The sequence below is a fragment of the Lissotriton helveticus genome, chromosome 3_1 (genome assembly GCF_964261635.1).
Source record: "Lissotriton helveticus chromosome 3_1, aLisHel1.1, whole genome shotgun sequence".
Classification (NCBI taxonomy): Eukaryota; Metazoa; Chordata; class Amphibia; order Caudata; family Salamandridae; genus Lissotriton; species Lissotriton helveticus.
The window spans coordinates 2,069,009,941-2,069,034,308 of record NC_136061.1 but is presented as its reverse complement, the minus strand read 5'-3'; the positions used below and the strand labels follow the sequence as shown (position 1 = coordinate 2,069,034,308).

At 50.9% G+C, this 24,368-nt stretch overlaps 1 protein-coding gene and 1 long non-coding RNA gene across 2 annotated transcripts in view; one reads left to right on the top strand and one right to left on the bottom strand.

Moving 5' to 3' along the window:
* ABHD2 (abhydrolase domain containing 2, acylglycerol lipase) overlaps positions 1 to 24,368 on the bottom strand; it is a 420,974-nt gene that overhangs the window by 41,660 nt on the left and 354,946 nt on the right. The window contains exon 9 of the mRNA XM_078683196.1: positions 1,696 to 1,780. Coding sequence (XP_078539322.1) covers positions 1,696 to 1,780 — 85 coding nt within the window. The remainder of the gene's footprint in view (positions 1 to 1,695; positions 1,781 to 24,368) is intronic.
* Positions 1 to 24,368, top strand: part of LOC144824102 (uncharacterized) — a 367,849-nt gene that overhangs the window by 97,176 nt on the left and 246,305 nt on the right. The window lies entirely within an intron of this gene.

Sequence of the window (24,368 nt, the reverse complement as noted above, 5' to 3'; positions counted from 1 at the left end):
ATAGGTTAAGACACAGGCCAGCATCAGAAGAGGCACTGATTCAGCTCTGCATCCTGTTTTTTAATTTGGAAAACATTTGTAAGGCCCTGAAAAGCAACAGTGTTAGAGCCAAAGAAGCCTCTCTCCTCATTAATAAGTGTTCGAGGCAAGGAGACAGGGGGAAGAGTCCTTCTCATACTGAGACCCCTGCACATGGTGGAGCATGGCACAGGAAGTTCTCCAATATAAGCTGGTTCCACAACTGGAGATGCATCCAGTACCAGCTTCTCTAGAAGCAGCAGCAATTCAGACAAAGAGAAAATTGGTAGGGTCAGTGGAAAAGTAGGCCTGGTGCCAGAAGTGGAATGGACTGTGGCAGCAGAAGTCAGACTGCAGGCCCCAACGGACCCAAGGGGTGCGAAGACACTCCAGAGATAAAACCATCTAGAAGAGCTACAAAATGGCCTCCTTGAAGGCTGCAATCTGATGGAGAGTTGATGATAGGAACAGTGGGTGCATAAGCTACAGGTCAGAAATTAGAGGGGAATCAGAAGACAAAGCTGGAGTCTTACTCTCAGAACACAGACTATTGGAATCCTCCATGGAACAAGAGAGCAGAGGGAGGAAAGAGCCTGTTTGAAACTTTTTGAGTTTGGCGATGTAGAGTTAAGTTTGAAGCTCCCTAATGGCATTTGGATGCATCAGGGAGCATTTGTAGTAGTCTTTTGGAAATTCCCCAGGATCAGACTGGATCTGGAAACTTTTCAGTAATACCTCGGAGGCACTCTGGAAATGACATGCGGAGCCTAAATAGGCACCACCTCTGCGTGCTGATGTCAGTTACAGTGACAATTGCTTCACTCAACGTCTTGTATTTCTCGGTCAGTCTTTGATTTTTTCCCCCAGAACATAGGCATTTTTCTGCTTTAAACTGCCTTCCTTTTTTGATAAATGTCCTCGCTGTGACAGGAAAAAGGCCAAAACAGACCCCCACAAGGTCTGTATTATCGGGTTTGCCTTCTTCTCATCTGCCTGCCTCCTGTGGCCTCTATAGAACATTGTCCAGGCCAAACCCTGCGTGACAGGGAGAATATTCACCTGCAAGGTAATGAGGAGAGGCGGCGCCATCAAGAAGCCAGTGGGACCTCTGAGCTTGGTGAAGGTAATTCTTCTACCACGGCTCTTCCCTCAGCCTCCAGTGGTTGTGGAAAGTCTGAGAGTCGTTTTTCATGTCAAAAACGCTATCGGTCATCGTTAGCGAGTAGGTAAGCAGACTGCACTATGGGAAATGGCTGGGTCAACAACAGCATGAACCTGCCATATTTTTGAATCCTAATCACACCTAAAGCAGCTGTGGTTTCATGATCCGCTGTTACAAAAAGTATATATTTTCTTCTGTGAGCATGACTCAGGGGACAAACAGCATGTATAACCAAGAAAATAGAATATAATGGCAGATGTGTGTTTGTAGCTGAGCTCACGTTGGGCATGATAGAGAGATTGAGAAATAGATCCAGGACAAGAGTCCCAAAGGTCAATAAAGTACATTGCATCACACATCCAATATATTCAAATCTAAAATGATGTGCACGTTGTAAACATTTTTTAAATTTAAAAAGAGGTTCATCCACATGTTTATAAAGAGGAATTTAAAATCATAACTCAAATATTGTATATGAAATTCAATGACACAAAAATAGTTCAATTCACACAAACCTGCAAGTGTTTTTGGAATAGACAGCAAACTATCATGTACCAGAGGGTCATCCGAAGCATTAACCAGCATGAGCGGAACGTGGATCTATACAAGAAGAACAAAATGGTGCAAAGATGAGCAAGATGCTTAGAATACTTTGGTTAATACAGATTTATGAACCTTCAGAAATGGAATCATTGATAAGAATAACAAGAATTGGCAAAGCAAATAGGTCGCACGTATACAAGAGCTACTGAGCTTTGACAATGTGTTTTCGCCATGGTGTACACCAGTGTGGCTGCTCAGCATGGCTAATAAAGTTAGTGGTGGGGAGTGTCCTAGTGTGGAGTGGGGAAGTAGAGTGTCAGACTGAATTTATTGGAGAAGAGTGTCGTAGAGTTTAAGTAGAGGGGCATAGAGTTCAGTGGCAGAGAGTGTCGTAGACTGAGGAGGCATAGAGTGGAGTGGAATAGAGTGGAGTGGGTTATAGCGGTTTGAGGTAGTGGGTGGAATGGATTGGAGTATATTGGGGTGGATTTGATTGGGGCATTGTGGGTTGGATTGAGTGGAGTGATGTGGATAGAAGTGGGTGTACTGGATGGGGTAAGTTGGAGTGTGGTGGACTGAAGTTGGGTGAGTAGGATTGGATTGGAAAGGACTGCAGTGAAGTGGCTCAGATTAGTTTGGTGTGAGGTGGACTGGACTAGGATAGTTTGGATTGGAGTACGGTGGTTTGGAGTGGGGTGAATTAGATTAGATTGGAGTGGGTGGATTCGACTGGACTGGAGGGGGATGGATTAGAGTGGGGTGGTTTGGAGTGGTAATTTACATTGAAGTGAAGTAGACAGGAGTGTGGTCAGCTGGATGGGTTGGACTGAGTGGGGAGAACTGGAGTGGGGAGGGGTGGGGTGGAAAGGAGTAGAGTTTGGCGCATTGGAATGCAGTTGAATAGGGTGGACTGGATTAGAATGGGGTGGGATGGATTGGGGTAGACTGGACTAGAGTAGGGGGTGGTGTGGGGTGGATTGGAGTAGGGTGGACTGGACTAGAGTGGGGTGAAATGGAGTGAGGTGAATTGCACTGCAGTGGAGTGAATTGGCTTGGAGCGAGGTGAAGTGGATTGGATTGGAGTGAGGTGGATTGGATTGAAGTGGGGTGAACTGGGTTGAGTGGGGTGGACTGGAATGCGGTGGATTGAGGTGCATTCAATTTAGGTGGATTGGGGTGAATTGGATTAGAGTAGGATCGATTGGGGTGAGGTGAGGTGGATTGGATTAGGGTGGGGTGAGGTGTATTAGGGTGGGGTGAGGTGTAGTGGAGTGGGGTGGATTGTTTTGGATTGCAGTGGGAGGTTAATTGCTTTGGATTGGAGTGGGGCAGATTATTTTGGATTGGAGTGCGGGCAGATTGTTTAGGATGGGAGTGGGGCAGATTGTTTTGGATGGGAGTGGGGCAGATTGGAGTGGGGCGGATTGGGGAGAGGTGGATTGGATTGGGGTGAGGTGGAGTGGGGCTGATTGTTTTGGATTGCAGTGGGGAAAATGTGTTTGGATTGGTGTGGGGCAGGTTATTTTGAATTGGAGTGGGGCTGGTTTTTTGGGATGGGAGTGGGGCAGATTGGAGTTGGGCGGGTTGCTTTGGAGTGGGGTGGGGTGGACTGGATTGAGGTGGTTTGGGGAAGGAGTGGGGTGGTTAGGATTGGGGTGAGGTGGACTTGATTAAAGTGGGGTAGATTGGATTGGTGTGGAGTGTAGTTGATTGGAGTAGGTTGAATTGGGATGAGTGGGGCTGATTGGAAAGGGGAGCATTGGAGTGAGGCAGATTGGTTTGGATTGGAGCAAATTGTTCTGGATTGCAGCAGGGCAGACTGGAGTGGAACACATTGTTTTGGAGTGGGGCAGACTGGAATGGAGAAAATTGCTTTGGATTGGAGTGGGGCATATTGTTTTGGATTGGAGTGGGACGGATTGTTTCGGAGTGGGGCAGATGGTTTTGGATTGGAGAGGGGCAGATTGGAGTGCAGCGCATTGACTGGAGCACATTGGTTTGGATTGGAGTGGGGCAGAATGTTTGGATTGGAGTGGAGCATATTGTTCTGGATTGCAGTGGGGCAGACTGGAGTGGGCAAATTGTTTCGGAGTGGGGCAGATTGGAGTGGAGGAAATTGCTTTAGAGTGGAGTAGGGCATATTGTTTTGGATTGGAGTGGGGCAGATTGGAGTGGGACAGATTGTTTTGGAGTGGGGAAGTATGTTTTGGATTGGAGTGGGGCAGATTGTTTTGGATTGGGGCAAATTGGAGTGGGGTGGGGTAGGAGGAGGGTGGATTGAATTAGGGTTTGTACTGGAGTGGGGTGGACTGGAGTGGGGTGGACTGGATTGGTCTGGGTTGGATAGGATTGAGTGGGATGAGGTGCGGTGTACTGCAAGATTAGTATGAAAGCATAATTTCAGATATTACACGTAAAGAATTCAACCCGAAGACGACGGCTGAGCAAAGAAACCAGCATTTGCAATGAAATAGGTCTCGCATTAGGAAGGTGTGAGCTATTGGTATTGTAAATGACAATTTTTTTTAATGTGTTGGCTTTGAAAATATATAAATTAATAGCATTGTTATTCACAAAGCAAATAGCTTACACTTTCCTAATGCGAGTCCTATTGGCTAGGGCCATGCTTATAGGTAGCAAGCAAGGACAGTGCTGTTAAGGTGCTGAGTGATGTGGTGGTGTCCCAGAGTGATGTGGTGGTGTCCCAGAGTGATGTGGTGGTGTCCCAGAGTGATGTGGTGGTGTCCCAGAGTGATGTGGTGGTGTCCCAGAGTGATGTGGTGGTGTCCCAGAGTGATGTGGTGGTGTCCCAGAGTGATGTGGTGGTGTCCCAGAGTGATGTGGTGGTGTCCCAGAGTGATGTGTTGGTGTCCCAGAGTGATGTGTTGGTGTCCCAGAGTGATGTGTTGGTGTCCCAGAGTGATGTGTTGGTGTCCCAGAGTGATGTGTTGGTGTCCCAGAGTGATGTGTTGGTGTCCCAGAGTGATGTGATGTGTTGGTGTCCCAGAGTGATGTGATGTGTTGGTGTCCCAGAGTGATGTGATGTGTTGGTGTCCCAGAGTGATGTGATGTGTTGGTGTCCCAGAGTGATGTGATGTGTTGGTGTCCCAGAGTGATGTGATGTGGTGGTGTCCCAGAGTGATGTGATGTGGTGGTGTCCCAGAGTGATGTGATGTGGTGGTGTCCCAGAGTGATGTGATGTGGTGGTGTCCCAGAGTGATGTGATGTGGTGGTGTCCCAGAGTGATGTGATGGTGTCCCAGAGTGATGTGATGTGGTGGTGTCCCAGAGTGATGTGATGTGGTGGTGTCCCAGAGTGATGTGATGTGGTGGTGTCCCAGAGTGATGTGATGTGGTGGTGTCCCAGAGTGATGTGATGTGGTGGTGTCCCAGAGTGATGTGATGTGGTGCCCCAGAGTGATGTGGTGGTGCCCCAGAGTGATGTGGTGGTGCCCCAGAGTGATGTGGTGGTGCCCCGCCCCAGAGTGATGTGGTGGTATCACGCCCCAGAGTGATGTGGTGGTATCACGCCCCAGAGTGATGTGGTGGTATCACGCCCCAGAGTGATGTGGTGGTATCACGCCCCAGAGTGATGTGGTGGTATCACGCCCCAGAGTGATGTGGTGGTATCACGCCCCAGAGTGATGTGGTGGTATCACGCCCCAGAGTGATGTGGTGGTATCACGCCCCAGAGTGATGTGGTGGTATCACGCCCCAGAGTGATGTGGTGGTATCACGTCCCAGAGTGATGTGGTGGTATCACGTCCCAGAGTGATGTGGTGGTATCACGTCCCAGAGTGATGTGGTGGTATCACGTCCCAGAGTGATGTGGTGGTATCACGTCCCAGAGTGATGTGGTGGTATCACGTCCCAGAGTGATGTGGTGGTATCACGTCCCAGAGTGATGTGGTGGTATCACGTCCCAGAGTGATGTGGTGGTATCACGTCCCAGAGTGATGTGGTGGTATCACGTCCCAGAGTGATGTGGTGGTATCACGTCCCAGAGTGATGTGGTGGTATCACGTCCCAGAGTGATGTGGTGGTATCACGTCCCAGAGTGATGTGGTGGTATCACGTCCCAGAGTGATGTGGTGGTATCACGTCCCAGAGTGATGTGGTGGTGCCCCCAAGTGATGTGGTGGTGCCCCCAAGTGATGTGGTGGTGCCCCCAAGTGATGTGGTGGTGCCCCCAAGTGATGTGGTGGTGCCCCCAAGTGATGTGGTGGTGCCCCCAAGTGATGTGGTGGTGCCCCCAAGTGATGTGGTGGTGCCCCCAAGTGATGTGGTGGTGCCCCCAAGTGATGTGGTGGTGCCCCCAAGTGATGTGGTGGTGCCCCCAAGTGATGTGGTGGTGCCCCCAAGTGATGTGGTGGTGCCCCCAAGTGATGAGGTGGGTCCCCCAGAGTGATGTGGTGGTGCCCCCGAGGGATGTGGTGGTGCCCCCGAGGGATGTGGTGGTGCCCCCGAGGGATGTGGTGGTGCCCCCGAGGGATGTGGTGGTGTCCCAGAGTGATGTGGTTGTGTCCCAGAGTGATGTGGTTGTGTCCCAGAGTGATGTGGTGGTGTCCCAGAGTGATGTGGTGGTGTCCCAGAGTGATATGGTGGTGTCCCAGAGTGATATGGTGGTGTCCCAGAGTGATATGGTGGTGTCCCAGAGTGATATGGTGGTGTCCCAGAGTGATATGGTGGTGTCCCAGAGTGATATGGTGGTGTCCCAGAGTGATATGGTGGTGTCCCAGAGTGATATGGTGGTGTCCCAGAGTGATATGGTGGTGTCCCAGAGTGATATGGTGGTGTCCCAGAGTGATATGGTGGTGTCCCAGAGTGATATGGTGGTGTCCCAGAGTGATATGTTGGTGTCCTGGAGTGATATGGTGGTCCTAGAGTGATATGGTGGTGTCCCCGAGTGATGTGGTGGTGTTGTGAGGCGTGCAGCAGTGTGTGGCGTGCAGCAGTGTGTGGCGTGCAGCAGTGTGTGGCGTGCAGCAGTGTGCAGGATGCAGCAGTGTGAGTAATGCAGCAGTGTGCAGCATTGTGAGGCGTGCAGCAGGGTGAGGCGGGCAGCAGGGTGAGGCGGGCAGCAGGGTGCAGATTGCAGCAGTATGAGTAATGCAGCAGTGTGCAGCATGAGAATAAGTGTTAATGGAGAGTGAGGGGCAGAGGTGTTGGCACGGAGAGTGTGGCGGAAGCGAAGGTAAAGCGTGCGCATATGTGTAAGTGGCAGGAGAGAGTGCGTGGCAGAGTAAAAGGCAGAGCAGGGAACAACAATAGGATAGGTGGCAGGATAGAGTACAGGGTATAGGAAGAGGCAGGAGGACGCTAGAATTTAAGGATAGTTGGCAGAATAGAGTGCATGACAAAGGGAACAAAATACTGACTGTTGTGTGTTATGGCAAGAAAAGCGAAAACAAAACGACGCCACTGGAAGCGTATAGCATTGCAAATGCTTGTTACATGAGGGGGCGCTGCGGTGCATTAGCCAGCTCGATGGCATTGCCTCCATAAAAATGCAGGTTGGTGGTTAGATGCAGGAGCGGAGGGGCCCTGTGTTCAAAACTGCCGTCGTTGGAGCAGGGGAATAATGTTTAGATCTTGGCGTGGCTCAACAACATCCGGTGATCCTGGGCTGAGTATTAATGACCCACAGTTTTGAAAAAGAGGAATTTGGTGTGGTGTGGGGTGAGGCAACGGGGTGGCATAAAGGCGCCTGGCACAGTGTTTAAAGTCCCACAGGGAGTATGGGTGCCACCTGACTGGGTCGCATGGCAGGGGAGGAGGCGCAAGGGGGATGGGTACAAGGGGAGGCCTTTGAAGTGGATTTTTTCCCGGACTGCAGGAGGCTCAATGGAGGAGAAGGAATGCTGGGGGGTGGGGGGTGAGCGCGATGTTGTGGAAGACAGGAAGGAGGGTCGGGTTTCAGGGCGAAGGGAGGGCGAAGTAGAAAGCAGGAGTATAGGTAACAGGACAGTGTGCGGTGGAAAGTTACAGGCACGTAGATGCAATACCATGTGGCATATAATAAAACACGAGAAAGAGGCACAGGGAGTTAAAAACATATTGATAAGTAGCAAGATAAAGTGCGGGGCAGAGTGAAATGCCGAGCGAAGCTAGAACATGAGTATAGGTGGGAGGATAAAGTGCGTAGTGGAATGTAAGCATTGCGAGTTATAGAGCATGAGGATAAGTGTTAATGGAGAGTGAGGGACGGAGGTATTGGCACGGAGAGTGTGGTGGAAGCGAAGGTAAATCGTGTAGTGAGCTGCTGAAGGCCGAGACCGGCTGGGTACCGAGCTGCGGCAGCCCAGAGCATTGGGAGACGAGCGCTTTGCTTTGAAGTCTGATGCGGGGGGGCAGCAGCTTTGAAGTGTGACGGGAGGCGGGATGCACAGACAAATGTCTGTTGCGAGGCAAATGGTGGTTTGTGACGTGGCTGGTGTGGAGGGGGGCGGGAGAGCGGAAGGGATTACTTTGAAGTCTGATGCCGAGCGTCGGGGAGCAAATGGCAAGCGCGTGCACAGTGCACATGCACGGAGCGTAATCTGCCTGCCAAAGCCCTCTTGGTAAGCTTTCCTGATGCACCTCTATATGTCTCGAGCTGCAATGGCGAGACCTAAAAATAACTGCTAAGGTGCATCTGCCGACATGGGCCATAACTAGAAGAGTGCTGAATTTGGACAATCCTGCTCTGTATTTATTTCAGGACAATTTACTTTTTCTTAAATGCTAAGGATTCTCTTGAATTAACTAATGTGAACGGATCATTGTGAACACCATTGGGATTGAATTAAGCCCTGAAGAAGTTCCGGGAGAAGGGACGAAACACATCAGCTAGGCTGTTGGAAATATTTTGTAAATTTTTCAATAAAAGAAATTAATCAACACACAACAAGCCTGAAGAATATTGTATCTATTTAGATAATATACTGTATCTAACTAGAAAATTGATTATATCTTGTGCTAGTGGAAGAAATATAACATTCTGAATTAATAATGAACAGTGGGTGCTGATCAATTTGATGTACATAAAAAAAAGTCACTTTGCATCATCTTTTGAGAATAGCGCCCACAAGCAAAAACAAACAAAGCCTGAGTGAGAAGCGAGAAAAGAAGATTTGGCAAAATAAAAGAAATGTAACTATAGAAAAAAATTATTTGCAATTTTGTTTGTCATGTTGAGAACGTTTTTGCCAGTCACACACCTTCTGTTTGCAGGACACTAAAAGTGCTTTGTCCCTGCTCCACAGAGAGGAAGATAAAATATGTTATGCCAATTGTGAGGCTGGAAAGAAATGTGACACCTAAACCAACAAATGTCAAGTAACGGGCGGGCTACACGCCCTTTTGTTAACAAAAGTGTCTCGCAAGCCAGGTGCATGCGCTAGCCCATGCTCTCCCAGATTCAACCCTAAAAATGAAGGGAAACCTTGCCATTCTCGTTCTCGTTCTCCCCATGGGTACGTACATTGAACAGAGTACATAATATATGTGTGCATTTAATTTGTTACGTGCAAAACATACTTCCAGTGACTAATCAAATGACAACGCACAAGTTACTTACTTTCGGTAAAAATATATCTGTAAGAAACAGTAGTTAGTATTAGATTCCTTACCTTAGAATACCCCCAGGCATCAGACTGGATCCGGAAACTTTTGAGTAGCAGTACCATTGCGCGTCGGTAGGCGTCATCTGCGGCTCCGCGTCCGTCGTTGGTGTCGGGATGACGTCGCAGAGTACTTCGACGCCGTTCTCGCGCGCTGAGGTCAATTCTTATACACAGCTTTTCCTCGCCAGAAAACGCAGAGCCATGATAAAAACCAACACTGGTGCAATAAAAACTAGGGCCCTGAAAGGAGATGACCTTAACCCTAGATATCGGTTTGCAGAACGGGGAGGATGTGTGGGGCGGTAAGGAATCTAATACTAACTACTGTTTCTTACAGATATAATGTTACCGAAGGTAAGTAACTTGTGCATCTGAAAGAAACAGGTGGTATAAGATTCCTTACCTTAGAATAGATACCCCAGCAATACCAACCCCGGTGGTGAGTCTGCGAACCAATAATCACACCAGAAAGTCCTGGAGGACGGAACGGCCGAAAAAGCCATCTCTCCGGACTTGGCTGTCCAGGCAGTAGTGTCTTGCGAACGTGTGCAGCGAGGCCCACGTAGCTGCCTGACAGATGTCCTGCAAGGGGACTTCCCGGCCCTGGGCAGTAGTAGCCACCGTGGCCCGTGTGGAATGGGCACGAAGCCCCACAGGAGGCTCCTTTCGAGCCAAAGAGTAACAAGCCTTGATGCACAAGACGACCCATCGGGATATGGTTCGTTCGTGCACCGCCCGTCCCTTCTTAGCGCCCACGTAACCAACAAAGAGTTGGTCATCCACCCGGAACTGGCGTGTGCGATCCAGATAGAATGAGAGCGCACGTTTTGGGTCCAGACGGTGGAGCCGCTCTTCCTCTTTCGAGGGATGCGGAGGTGGAAAGAAGGTGGGCAAAGTGATGGACTGCCCGATGTGGAAGGCTGTGACTACCTTGGGCAGGAAATAGGGTCGCGTCCGCAACACAACTTTGTCCGGATGGACTGAAAGGAAAGGAGGTTTGGAAGCAAGGGCCTGGAGCTCACTCACTCTCCTGGCAGAGGTGATGGCAACCCGGAAGGCGGTCTTCAGAGTAAGAAGGCGAAGAGGACAGTTATGAAGTGGCTCAAAGGGAGCGCACATCAGATAAGTGAGAACAAGGTTCAAGTCCCACTAAGGCATCACGAAAGGAACTGGAGGAAACATATGGGTGATGCCCTTCAAAAACCTATTTACAACTGGGGACTTGAACAAAGAGGGCTGATCAGGTAGCCTTAAGAAGGCGGAAATGGCCGAGAGGTAGCCTTTGAGAGTGCCCAGAGCAGAGCCCTGCTGGGCAAGAGAAAGAAGAAAGAGGAGAACCTCTGTAAAGAGGGGCAAACAGGGGATCCACAGCCTTTGCTGTGCACCATGCCACAAATTTGTTCCACCTGCAGGCATATACCGATTTTGTGGAGGGACGCCTGGCTGCCAGAATAACATTACAGACGTCAGGAGGCAAGTCAAATGGCCTCAACTGCCGCCACTCAATCTCCACGCATGTAAGTGGAGACTGGACAGGTTTGGGTGAAGGACCGTTCCCTGCTGCTGCGACAGAAGGTCCTCCTGAAGAGGCAGACGAATCGGGGGATCAATTGACATGCTGAGTAGCTCGGGATACCAGAACCTCCGTGCCCAGTCCGGAGCCACAAGGATGACTTGGGCCCGGTCGCGCCTGATCTTCTTCAGTACTCTGGCCAGAAGTGGTATAGGCGGAAAGGCGTACAATAGACCGCAACTCCACTCGGGACGGAAAGCGTCTCCGAGCGAGTGCCGCCTTGGAAATTCCAATGCGCAGAACTGATGACATTGCGCGTTCTCTTCTGTGGCGAATAGATCTAACCAAGGCTCTCCCCACTGCTGAAAGAGGCCTTGCGCCACGTCCGACTTCAGACGCCATTCGTGTTCCATCATGCAAAGACAGCTGAGTTTGTCTGCCCTGGCATTCAGTGAACCGGCCAGGTGTTGAACCACCAGGGTCACTCCCTGATGTTCCAGCCACTGGCAGAGGCGCAGAGCCTCCTTGCATAGGGTCCACGACCCAACCCGCCCTGTTTGTTGCAGTACCACATGGCGGTGGTGTTGTCCGTGAACACCTGCACTACACTCCCCCGGACAGAGGGGAGGAACGCCTTCAGTGCAAGTCGGATCGCCCGCAGCTCCAGAAGGTCGATATGGAGCTGGGACTCCGCCGGAGACCAGAGGCCTCTGATCTCTGCCTCTCCCATGTGGCCTCCCCTTCCCTGGAGGGACGCGTCCGTCACAACTACGTGCTCCGGGTTGGGGTAGGGACAGGGATCTGCCGCTGACCCAATCGCAGTCCGTGAGCCACCACTGCAACTGTCTTGTAGTGCCCTCCGAGTCAAGACATGGTCGGACAAGTTGCCCTGATGCTGGGCCCACTAAAACTTCAGGTCCCATTGCAGAGCCCGCATCCGCCACCGGGCGTGATGCACCAGAAGGATGCAGGAGGCCATCAGCCCCAGAGTCAACCTGACCGAGACCCGAGATAAAGGTTGAAAGATCGGAATTAGAGTCCAGAACCGTTCCGATGAAGAGTAGCTTCTGAGAGGGACACAGTTGCGACTTCGGCACATTGATGGAGAGCCCCAGTAGGTGCAGGAGGTCGGCCGTAGTCTGGAGGTGGCTGACGACTGTCTGGGGCGAGCCCGCCTTCAACAACTAATCGTCGAGGTAGGGGAAGACTGACACCCCTAACCTGCGCAGATGAGCTGCGACCACCGCCATCACCTTCGTGAACACCCGTGGGGCGCTGGTAAGGCCGAAGGGGAGCACGGTAAACTGAAAGTGCTCGTGGCCTACCGTGAACCGCAGATAGCGCCGGTGGGCCGGCAGGACGGGGATGTGGAAATAAGCGTCCAACGCTACCATCCAGTCTCCTGGGTCCAGGCCAGCTAAGACCTGAGCCAATGTCAGCATCTTGAACCTCTCCTTCTGGAGGAAGCCGTTGACGTTCCGCAGGTCCAAGATAGGGCGTAGGCCCCCTTTGCCCTTCTTGGGAACCAGAAAGTAGTGGGAGTAACAACCACACCCTACTTCTCGCCCAGGAACGCGCTCGATGGCCCCCTTGGCCAAGAGGGCCGTAACTTCCTCTCGCAGAAGATTCAAGTGATCCCCCGACACACGGTGGTACTGCGGTGGCACTGCGGTGGCATGGCTGGAGGGGTCGCCTCGAAGGGGAGGGAATAGCCCCTTCGGACGATTTGCAGCACCCAGCTGTCCGATGTGATGTTGCGCCAGTGGAGGAGGTGATGGCAAACCCTGCCCCCCACTGGCATCTCGTGGGCCTGAAAGCTCGGACTAGGAAGGCTTTGAGGCAGATGCTGCAGGGGTGGGTGTGGACTGGCCGCGCCGTTGTCCCCGGGCACCGCCACAGCGGTTACCACGTCGTCCACCGCGCTGGATGTTAGTCTGCGGCCCGTGGCTGGCTGGCAGGACGTGTGGGGGAGCCCCTTCCTTGGTCACGAAAGGGGCGAAAGGCAGCAGATTGCTGGCGCGGGGCCGACAGGTCCAAGGACTTGGCCTTAGCCCTGGAGTCCTTAAAGCGCACAAGCGCACTGTCCGCCTTGTCGCCAAAGAGGCAACGGCCATCAAACGATATGTCCATAAGGGTGTTTTGGACATCAGCCGAAAAGTTGGCGGACCTCAGCCAGGCGTGGCGACGAATCGCCACAGTCGTTGCCATCGATCTACCAGCGAGTCCGTGGTATCCAGTCCACATCTGATGGAGTACCATGCCGCATCTCTACCCTCCGCAAGGGCTTGGGCGAGTTTAGTCCGGGCCTCCTCCGGACATTGTGGCAGCACATCCGCCACCATGTCCCACAGAGAGTTGGTATAACGGCCCAAGAGGCACGCGGTGTTGACTGACCGCAACCCCAAACTCAGGGAGGAGAACATCTTCTTGCCATATTGTTCGTACCTCTTGGATTCCCGATCGGGGGGAGCCGTCGCAAATGCAGTCTAGGAGTTAGAGGCCTGGATGACCAGGTTCTCGGGGGTGGGGTGGGTGGACAGGAAGCAAGCGTCGCCCGGAGCCAGGCGGTGGCTTTTGGCCACGTTCCTATCTACAAGGGGACCTGCAGCGGGCCTGGACCAGGTGCCCAGAAGAACGTCAGACAAGGCCTCATTAAATGGCAACAGAGGCTCCCAAGAGCTTGCTTGCGGTTTAAGGGCCTCAGTGAGGAGGTTAGTCCTCACGGCCGCAAGGGGGAGCTCAAGGAATAAGGCCTTGGCCGCCCGCGTCAACACCACACTATAGGCTGCCCCCTCCTCCGTAGCCACGGTAGGAGGGGAAGACAAAACCAGTGTCTGGCGAAGTGTCCAGACCACTGGCGTCCCCAAGCTCACCTGTCCAGTCCTGAAAAGACTGGCACTCCCGTGCCAGAGGGTCCTCAGACCCCTCCAAATCCTCCTCGCCACCCATCTCCTGGTATGCAGGGTCAAACGATAGAAGTAGAAATCTCCCATCGGCGTTGAAAGCGCAATCGAGCGACGCCGTGGTCGGTGCCGGGGGTGACACCCTAGCAGCCGGCGAGGTCGTAAGGTCGACCGGCGACGACCCGGATCCGGCAGTGTCCCCGATGGTGCCGGGGCCGAAGCACCCGGCCCGCTTGGGCTCCCAGTCGGGGCCGCTAGGCCCGAAAGTGCCGCGGAACCCGACGGAGGAGTGAGCGACCTCATGGCCGAGAGGAAGGCGTCAATCTCCTCCGGTGTCGCATTCTGCCCAGGGACCAGCGGGTATGGAGCAGGCAGCGACGCCTGCGGCTTCGACGGAGCCGCGTGGGCAGTGTCACCCGAACCCCCGTCCGCGTTGCGCGAGCGTCGGGGGGAGTCGGAAGAGCGATGTCGTCTCTTCGACCTCTTGTGTCTCTTAATGAGGACTTGGAGCTCGAGGAGTGGTGTCGATCCTCCGAGCCGTGATGACTCCGGCCCCGCGACCGGCCCTGCGACGGGTCCCATGACCTCCTTCCGGACCGGGACCTCGAACGGCGCGGGGCTGACTGCCAGAGCTCGAGGCGCTTGCGGGACCGCTCCCGCCTAGCCTTCGAAGTCAAGGCCCAGCAGTCGGGGCACGACTTGTCATCGTGGTCGGGCCCCAGGCAATGAAGACGCCGGCGATGGGGGTCGGTAACCGACATCAGTCGGTTGCAGTCGACGCAGGGTTTAAACCAGGGCATCCCTACAGGCACCGTCTGAGTCGTTCGACTTCGAAAAATATGATCAAAAGGTCAAAGAGTTTAGTCAAAAAATGACTAAAGGGTACCACTGTTCCCGGATCGGCGCTTGCTGGTGCAGAAAAAATAGGAACTGACGTCAGCGAGCGAGGGCGGCGTCTAAGTACTCCGGCGACGTCATCCCGGCGCCAACGACGGACGCGGAGCCGAAGACGACGCCTACCGACGCGCAAGGGTACTGCTACGCAAAAATTTCCGGATTCAGTCTGGCGCCTGGGGGTATTCTAAGGTAAGGAGTCTAATACTAACCTGTTTCTTTCAGATATTTTAGGAAATGCTCATCTCCTGCATTGTCTAATTTTACCTTGACTGTTTCTGCTGACTGTAGAATTCTGTGTACTTTACTGCTGCTAACTAGTGGTAAAGTGCATGCACTCATCCCTTCAACATGATGAAATTAGTATACCCCTAGCTGACGTATTGAACTTAACTATAAGACTCTAGAATATGGTGCAAAGGCTACCCAGGACCTGGGAGTTACATATCATTAGTAAACTGAAGCACCCATTGTGCCATCCACTGCACTGACTGTGAAAAACATGGCATCATGCCTACCACTGCAGATTGACAATCGCAGCTTAAGCTGGTTTAGCCAATGTCAAAATAAATCATTTTGGCAGGTCTAAACCTTCTTTTAAAATATTAATAGGCCAGCCCGAAGTATGTCTTACAGCGTGTACAGTATTTAAAAGTTGGGCATAGGGGTGGAGGGCCGAGCTAAGTTCTGAGCAAGATGGTGGTCCTCTAGGGCAGCTCTGCTATGCCCGACATGAAAAGAGCCACAGCAGGGCGCACCGGCTGCTTTACCAATGGTCATCCAGGTCCCTGAACCCCCTGTATCATGAGGCGTACCACCGTGCCTGCCAGCACACTCACCAAGCTTGTGTACCCACAGGACGGAGCTGGATGCAACTGGGCTTACGGTGCCGAAACGAGCTGTGGCAGATTCCTATGCTGCCTGACGAAGAGACTAAGCCTGTTACTGCGGAGATTGCTGGGTGCTGATGCTGCTAGTGATAAGCTCACCACAGGCAATCCCCCTGCTACCACCAACTTGTAGTGTGCAGATACATGGAGCCCGAGGAAGGTGGTGGCTGGCATCAACTTGCCTGGACTCTCCCCTTGAATCGTTGCTTGGGCCATCTCGCGGGGGCTCTCAATAGCCCCAAACAGCCATCTTGGATTGGGACCCCTCGAGCCTGAGTGATGCTTTGCATTCGAAACCACCATCTTCTTCCCACAACTCCACCTCAACACTCCAGGACTCTTCTGGAAAAACTTTTCTTGGACACAGACAGAGGGGCCCCACCATTGCCACCTGCATTAGGCCAAGTCCCTTAGGGCTATATACATACCTTGTTGTGTCCTCCATCTCTGCTGCTCATCTTGAACCTGGGAGGGCTAAGCCCACATCCAATGCGAATGCCCTCTGTCAACTTCTTTTTTTGGTGGCCATGTTTGGCCAACATCCCAAGCACCTGCATACTCTCACCATGGAGCCTGCCGGACTGGACACAATTCTTTTGGAACTCCAATTCACTAAGGTGTCCACAAAATGTATGGAACAGTCCATGGAAACAGTGGCTGAGGATTGCAAAAGCCTTCACTGCAACCTCACGTCCTTCCACTCACAATTGATGCAAACCAATGTACAGGTATCAGGCCTGAAGGCGCGAATGGATCGTGCCCCGGACTTGGGCTCAAAATTCTGAAAACTGAAATGCAGGGTGATGGCTTGGAGAACCACAGCCAGTGAGACACTGCCTTTTTGTGGTGACAGAGAAGGACAAAGAGTCCGATGCTAAACAGTTCCTTACTGCTTGGATACTACTAACTCACTTGTGCACCACTTTTGAGCCACCACTGGAATTCCAGAAGGTAAATAGGATGAAAAAACTGCAATATTCCACGCCAGGTACCCTCACCCGGTTATAGTGTTACACCATGATCAAGTGACAAGCATTCTTCAATTGTTTCACCAGCACGGCCCATCACTTTATATGGGTAGAGGATTATAGCAGAGGCTGATTATTTGCCTGAAACTATCCTCCTCTGACAGCAGTTCCTAGCTCTTCACCCAATGTGAAAAACCAAGAGCATACACTACGGTCTCATGGATCCGACTACCATGATTATCACACATAACTATCATCCATGAGCACTCGGACCCCATAACGCTGGAACGGTTTGGGAAGACAGTCTGTGATCCTGTGATGGACATTGCTGACAGCCCATCTACTGCCTTCCATGGTACACCCACTGCTGGCACTCCTGTTTCTTCTGGCAAATCCCAGAAACACAAATGGCATCCAGTGACCATTATTATTATTAATTGGGTTTTGTAGAGTGCGTAGTAACCCGTGAGTATCCCAGCGCTGAAACCACGACACTCGAGCAGGGGAGAGCCGGGGAAAAAAGGGAGTATTACGGGAAAAGGTGAGATTTCAGCATTTTCCTAAAGCGGAGGTGATCAGGTTCCGTCCTTAGTTTACGGGGGAGGGAGTTCCAGAGGCTGGCCGTGTTCACAGAGAATCGGCGGCCGCCTGTGCGAGCCTTTTTCACTCTGTGAACTGTGATGAGGTGTTCGTGATCTGAACGGAGGGGTCTGGTGGCTTTGTAGGGCGTGATGAAGTTTTTGAGAATGGGGGGGACCTTTGTCCTGTAGAAGTTTGTGGGATAGGCAAAGAGCTTTGAACTTGACTCTTTCTCTGACTGGGAGCCAGTGAAGGAGCTTCAGAGCTGGTTTGGCTGAGGATCTGGCTGGGGTGTTGGTGAGAAGCCGGGCTGCAGAGTTCTGGATACTTTGCAGTTTGTTCAAGGTGGATTCGGGGGCTCCTAGGTAGATGGCGTTGCTGTAATCCAGCCTAGATAGGATGAGTCCTTGGATAAGCAATTTGCGCGAAAGGGAGGGGAGCAGGGGAAGGATTTTTCTTACTGATCTGAGTAGACCGAAGCAAATGCCCGCTGTTTTTTTTGCCTGGGTTTTAAAGGACAGGTCTCCCTCCAACCAGATTCCCAGGCTCTTGACCTCGGTCTTGGGGGCCGGGGGTTCCCCCAGGCAGGGAGGCCAGACGTTTGGGGGGAGGGAGAGCCCTTTTTGACCAAGTAGCAGGATTTCGGTCTTAGACCCATTAAGTTTTAGTGCGGAGTTGTTCATCCATAACCACCAGTGTCAAAGCTCCTCAAAATACTGCAGGTGGAGTAGACACACTTCTGGTGACAGGGACAAGTCTTGGTCCCTACTAAAACCCAAAAGGGATGATTCCAATGAAAACAACAACTATTGGTTTATCAAGTACGCCTCATCCTCTTGCTCAAAGGCTGGGTGCAGCCAACAATCCTGACTAAAGTGTTATAAAGTGCACTCTCTACCTGTTTACTATGAGAAGTTCTTCTGATTCTGATCTGGTGTAAGGTCTACTGTGGACTTTTTCCTTCCCGAGCCGCCTCGGGGTGTCTCTCTGCCTGTAGAACGCTTCACCAACAATGCCTGCCCCAGGCTTGTCAGTCCTCTCCCTCAATGCCCAGAGCCTGAACTACTAAATCCTGCCCACAAAGGTGCTGTCTTTCCTGGCTGCCAATAACCCAGATATAGCCCTGCTATAGGAAACCCACATATTGAAAGCAGAATCCTCAAAGCTCAAAGGGACTGGGTGGGGAAGCTGGTATATGCCTGTGGCACACACCATAAGAAAGGGGGCGCCGCTATCCTTCCGCACAAACGACTAGATGCCCAAGTTGTTTCAGACTGGTCAGACAAGGACAACAGATACGTGGTGGCCAAACTCGTAATGTAATAGACATCTTATTATGGGGAGCATCTATGTGCCTAATGGCTCTAAACTCACTTTCTTCTCCCAACTCAATAGGCTGCTTATGGCATCTGGGCATACTGCAATCCTTCTAGGAGGAGACTAAACATCACCCAGGACCGTATTCTCGACAGCACAGGGCCCCCGTAAAACAAAACTAGGCAGAATGTCACTACTGGGCCTGCTCAGCGATCATTCCATACTGGATATTTGGCGACTTTTGCATCCATGGGACAGGGATTACACTTTCTACTAAAATTGATTTCTTTCTTATTTCTGGGTCACTGGTCCCCAAAATCTAGACGTGTGACATTAAAGCTGGCAGTCTCTAATCATGACCTTACTTAGAAGGTCTTAAACCAGGACAATCTGCCTGCCTAGCTGTTATACCTGGCAGTCTCTAATCATGCTCTTACTTAGAAGCTCTTAAACCTGAACATTATCTGCCTGCCTAGCTGTATCTGGAAAATGCCAACCAAGAAAGTCAACGACCTGAAGGTGAAAAAAAATCCTGCACTACCCAGCTACATAAATAGCTAAACTTCAATGATGGATCTGTAGAATCCTCATAGACTCTTTAGGCTGCTTGCAAGGCCTATATGCAGGGCTAAATAAATGAATCAACCATGCAGCGGCAGAAACTAAGAGCCACAAAAGAGCAACTGCAACAGATGATCCTCACTTTCCCGACATCCTACTGAGCAGACCAGATGAGAGAAAGCTTTCAATAGCTAGTAAAAGCTAAAATGGATTTGAACTCCATATACACTTCCTTGGAGGAGAAAGCACTTACATAAATCAAGTACTGTCAGTACGAGTTTGGTAAAAAAGTTGGCAGGCTGCTGGTCCAACAGCTCAAGTAGGCGAACTCCCAGCATGTCATGCCACAGTCTACTCACTAATCACCAGCATATTACAGGAGAATATTTGGCAATACCTGGCTCAAACTGGAGCAGAATCATCCCCATTGGCTTGACTTTTTTGATAGCCTGCCCTTCCCAGCTTAATGGAGGAGGCTGTCGCGACGCTGGGATTTGACATGTTGTCAAAAGAAATAAAAGGCCATAAAGTGCTTGCCTACATGTAGAGCAACATGACAATGGCTTCTCCATTGAATTTTATAAAATCAATGTCCAGCTTCTGACCCCACTGCTGGCAAAAGTGTATAACCGGAATTCAACGCAACAACAATCATTCTTCTTCTCAAGCTAGACAAAGACCCACACCTCTACATAGTTACACACCAATCTTGCTGATTAATGGGGATATGAAGATACTGGACAGGTGCTATCCACAATGTTCCCGAGGTTTTCCTGGTTCAGTTCATACATCTCAAATGTGTTTTGTGCCCATGGTATCTTCTTACCACATGACGTTACTCTCCCACATTATCCAGCAGGCCAAGAGTAAATGGGGAAAGCAAGTCACGATCTCCCTTGATGACGAGGCACATTTGATAGAATTGAACTACACTATCTCTTTCGTACATTCCTGAAAGGTGGCTTTCGGGAGCATTTTCGACATCTTATCAAGCTCCTTTATAACTATCCATCTGCTTAGATCAACAGCAACAGTTTCCTATCAGACTGGTTCACCAATACCAGAGGAATGTGACAGGAGTGGCCCCTCTCGCTCCTTCTCTTTCTACTGGCCCTGCAGTCTTTGGCGATAAGAATACAGACAACCTCACACATTTTGGCATACTTACAGCAGCAGGCACAATAAAATTGTTGTTCTATGCGGACTACATCCTTATGTTTCTGCCAAAGGTGCAAACCTCTTTCCCAGCATTGTGGACATCGATTACTAATTTATGTAATTTCTCAGACCACAAGATAAACTGAGGGAGGTGCAAAGTATTCCCATTTAACCGGCATATTTACAGCAGCAGGCACAATAACATTTTTTTTTTTTTTCTTTTGGTTTTTTTTTTTGAAAAACCTTTATTGCGCAATATCATGTAACAAATACGGGCCTACAACCATCCGGCCGGCCTCAAAAACATTGTGGAGCACATCCGCAAACAATACGACATCGCAGTAGTACTTAAAACAAAATATAGTCGATTCGAGTTACATTGGAAAAATACGTACTACTGGGGAGCAGGAGAAGAGTCATTGTTAAAGGTTTTTCTTTTTTAATGCTATAAATGAAGAATATTAAGCTGGAAGAGACTAGAAAGGATCAAAGACCGAACCTATCAAACAAAATGGAAGTGGGCAACGCACAACAAGAAATCCAGCAAGCATGGAGACATCATCAAAATGGCGGCACTAAAACAGCAAATAAGGATAGACAATCGCAGAACACGTTGCGTGCCAGTTGCTACCCACCCACCGAAAACTAACACCAGTGACCCAAGAAAAAGGGGAAAGAAAAAGAATATAAAATAAGAAGAAATAAAGGCCCATAGAAACCAAAAAGGACAAAATAACAGCCCCCCACCCTACACGCATGCAGAGGCTACGGCCTACCCCCCCCTCGCAGTGTGCCTGTCGCCCCAAAAGAGTACCCGAAATGAAGAAGGAAGAAAAGAGAAGAAAGGAAAAGAAAAACATGTATTACCGGAGGAGGGCCATTCACATGCACCCAGAACGATCATCAGGAGTACTATCGGCCACCCCACCCCCGACCCCTAATCAAACATAGCCAACGTCCAGCTCCCCTGTCTATCCATCATCGGTAAATAAGAAGGGGAAAAACAGAGTCAACCTTGTCCCTTGCGATACAGTGTGCCAATGAAGTACAGTAGCGAAGTAGCCCCACGGAACCAGGGGGGCAGCCAGAATGACCACAGCAAGACGAGGCACCATCCACCTATATCCATCCGACTCCAGACAATGCTATCCATCAAGGCACAGCACGGGCCAGCACACAGCAGCAGTCCAACCAAGCGAGTAAACCCAGGCGAAGGCAACATGTCCAAAAGAAGAGTGTCAGTCTCGCCATTAGATCTCAAAGGAGGCATCAGACATGGCTTCCAACGGCGATCCCCCAGCATCCGTAAAAGCGCGGGGCTCGAGCCAACCACCAATGTTGTAACCGGCAGAGTCGCGATGTCGTTTGGCTCCCTCAACCTTAGACTCTCATCGCACTTCTGAAGAGGCGGCTCGCAACAGTCGAGCCCAGGATGTGGCAAAACGCTCCGCACGCGAGCGCCAGCTCGGTCAGGGGAGGAGAGTGGGGACAAAATGTCACACAGTCGGCCCTCCAGATCACGGGCGTTATAACACAGGGCATCGCGCAAGTCTGCCAGAGTACTAAGAACAGTGCCGATATTCAAAGGCGCCTCGAAAAAGGGCGATATTACAGCCCCCTGCACATGGGGCTCACTGACGCGTGGCAACCCCCGGTCTCGATCGCTGGCGCAAGCTCCCAGCCGTCGGTCATCAATTCGGCTCCCCGACAAGCACAGCCAGGGCGAGGGGACCAGGGTAGCACCTTCCATGTCAGCCCGCGTATGATGGCAATACAATGTCAGTTGTAGCAGGCATCCACGGCAAAGAACAGTTCGGCAATGCCGGCGCTGATCACTCCGTCCAAAATGGCCCCCACCCCTCCGCTCCAAAACAAGAAGATTCACGGAACCATCAGGGGAGAGGGATACAAATGTTGCAGCGCCAGCGAAGAAGCCTTGAGAGCGCGGAAACCAAAGGGAATACTGTTGCGCCGCTGCAAAAGACCCAGGACCGCCGCCGTGAATCACCAGCCGATGCCGCCCGTCTTCAATGGCCGACGTTGTTGTTGTCCGGCCGGGCGCAGCCGAGAACAAAGGATCGGTCCCCTTCTTCGAACACCAGCAGGATAGAAGGGCGTCCTATCACTTCCACCGCAGAGAAACCAACGGGGAGCACATCGTTGGAAACAGCGTCGCTTCCCAAACCCGATACCGCACAACAGTAACAAGATAGCACGCAGGAGAAGAAGCGGTACGGGAGGGAAGCGGAAGGGTCGGCGGAGCCAAGGGCTCAGGCGGCCATCACGGTTGCTGGCTAGGCTCCTCTACACAATAACATTGTTGTTCTATGCGGATAACATCCTTATGCTTCTGACAAAGGTGCAAACCTCTTCCCCAGCATTGCTGGCATCGATTACTGATTTATGTCATTTCTCAGGCCATAAGATAAACTGGGAGAAGTGCAAGGTATTCCCATTTAACCGGTAGATGAAATTGGTGGAAGGCACTATTGCCTACCAGGGGATACGGATTGAGAATGATCTTCTCGCAGCACCTCAGGAAAATATGGATCTCTCGTTGACCAAAACCACATGGGAGTTTAAGGAATAGTCCCACCTAAGCCTAGCTCTACAAGGTACATCCAGGCACTCAAAATGGTAATTGCACCCGATTTAACTATCTGTTTGGCATGATACTTGTGGATTTCTCAAGACAGCTGCTCTCAAAGTTGAACAAAATGATTAAGAAATATGTCTGAGATGAGCAGAGGCCTTGTCTCAGGCTTTCAAAATTGGAAACAGACATGGCCTTGGGTTTCAGTTGTACAAGAGCAACAAGAAAGGGCAGAGGTCGACTTGGATTTTTTATGTTTATTCTTAGACTCAACACAAAAGAAGCCCTAGTCACACGTCAAAAATCAATTAGATACTTGTTGGGTCCCCCACTTCTCACTTTGAAGTGGATAGGTTCTAGTGCATATCTATGTCCAATCAATTATGTGTATTTTGATAAAAGCAAAAAAGGTCGTATGCATTGTTGTGAATCCTACATATACGTGGAACAAAAGTGTATCTAATGGAAGTGCCTTATGTAAGCAGCCATCAAAGAGAAATTGACAAGGTCTCGCCAACTTCCTCACCCTTTCATCATCAGCAACTTTCTTATATTAGAGAATGGAGCCAACACTCAAAACAAGTGCAGATAGAATGTTGTAGTATGTGTGTAACCTAAAAACTACAATTTGTGTATGGTACACATCTAAAAAAAACTCACTATGAATACCCGTGAATGTAGGAGAACTTCTCCCTCACAAGCACACAAAAAGTTACAAACCAGTGGCAAAAAGCACGGTGCTACATCTTTAATTTGTAGTGCTCGCACTCCTGATTAGAAACCATACCCCGTAAAGTGCACAGGCCTAATCAAAATGAGTGCCAGGGATAATCCAACGGTGTCTGTTTTTAAAGATTTTTGCATTCTCTATTGCATTGTCCCCTCTTATTTCTTTTTTAATCTACGGTGCACTTCAAGGGTGAAATGTGGTCCTGTGTCCTGAAGAATTTACCTGAAAGTGAATTGACAATGAAACATGTATGCAGTTCTGCTGAAAATGGTCTAAAAATGTATTGTTTTTAGACCTGAGCGACCCTAGACCCTGTCTACAGGTAGGTCGCTCCCACGCCGCACACCTCCACCAGTTGGTGCCCTCCCACCCTCACTGCTGCCGCAAGTTCGTGCCAGCCCTCTGATCTGCTTCCCCTCCGCCTGCCTGCCGCTTTTCTCTTCACTTTTGTTATTTCTCACTGGATTTCACCTCTTTTGCGTTTATTTGCTCCTCTGCCACTTTTCTCCTATCTCTCTTGTCCCTGCTACTCTGCATATTTCCCCCTTCCAGCCGCTGCGTCCCTTGCGGCCCTGGCCCCCTCACTTGCCCATTCGCTCCCCCTTCCTGCCTCCCAGCTGCTCCTCCTTCCCACCTCCCCTTCTTAATGGTGGCTGCACCTAAGGAACACCGCCTGCGCCCTCCGTGCCCCATCCCCTGGCCCCCGCGAGCGCCACGTCACCCGACGCCGCTAAGACGCCAACCTCCTCCACGCACTCAACGCCGGCCATTCATCCAACTGCTTTCAGGTCACCCCGAAGCGCACCAATAGGCCCTTCACCTGCCGAAACTGGGCTTACACCAGCCAGCGAACACCAGCATGACCTGCCTCTCCCACCAGGGCAGGCCACAACTATCTCAGATGCATACTACTCAACACCCGCTCCGTCCACAAGC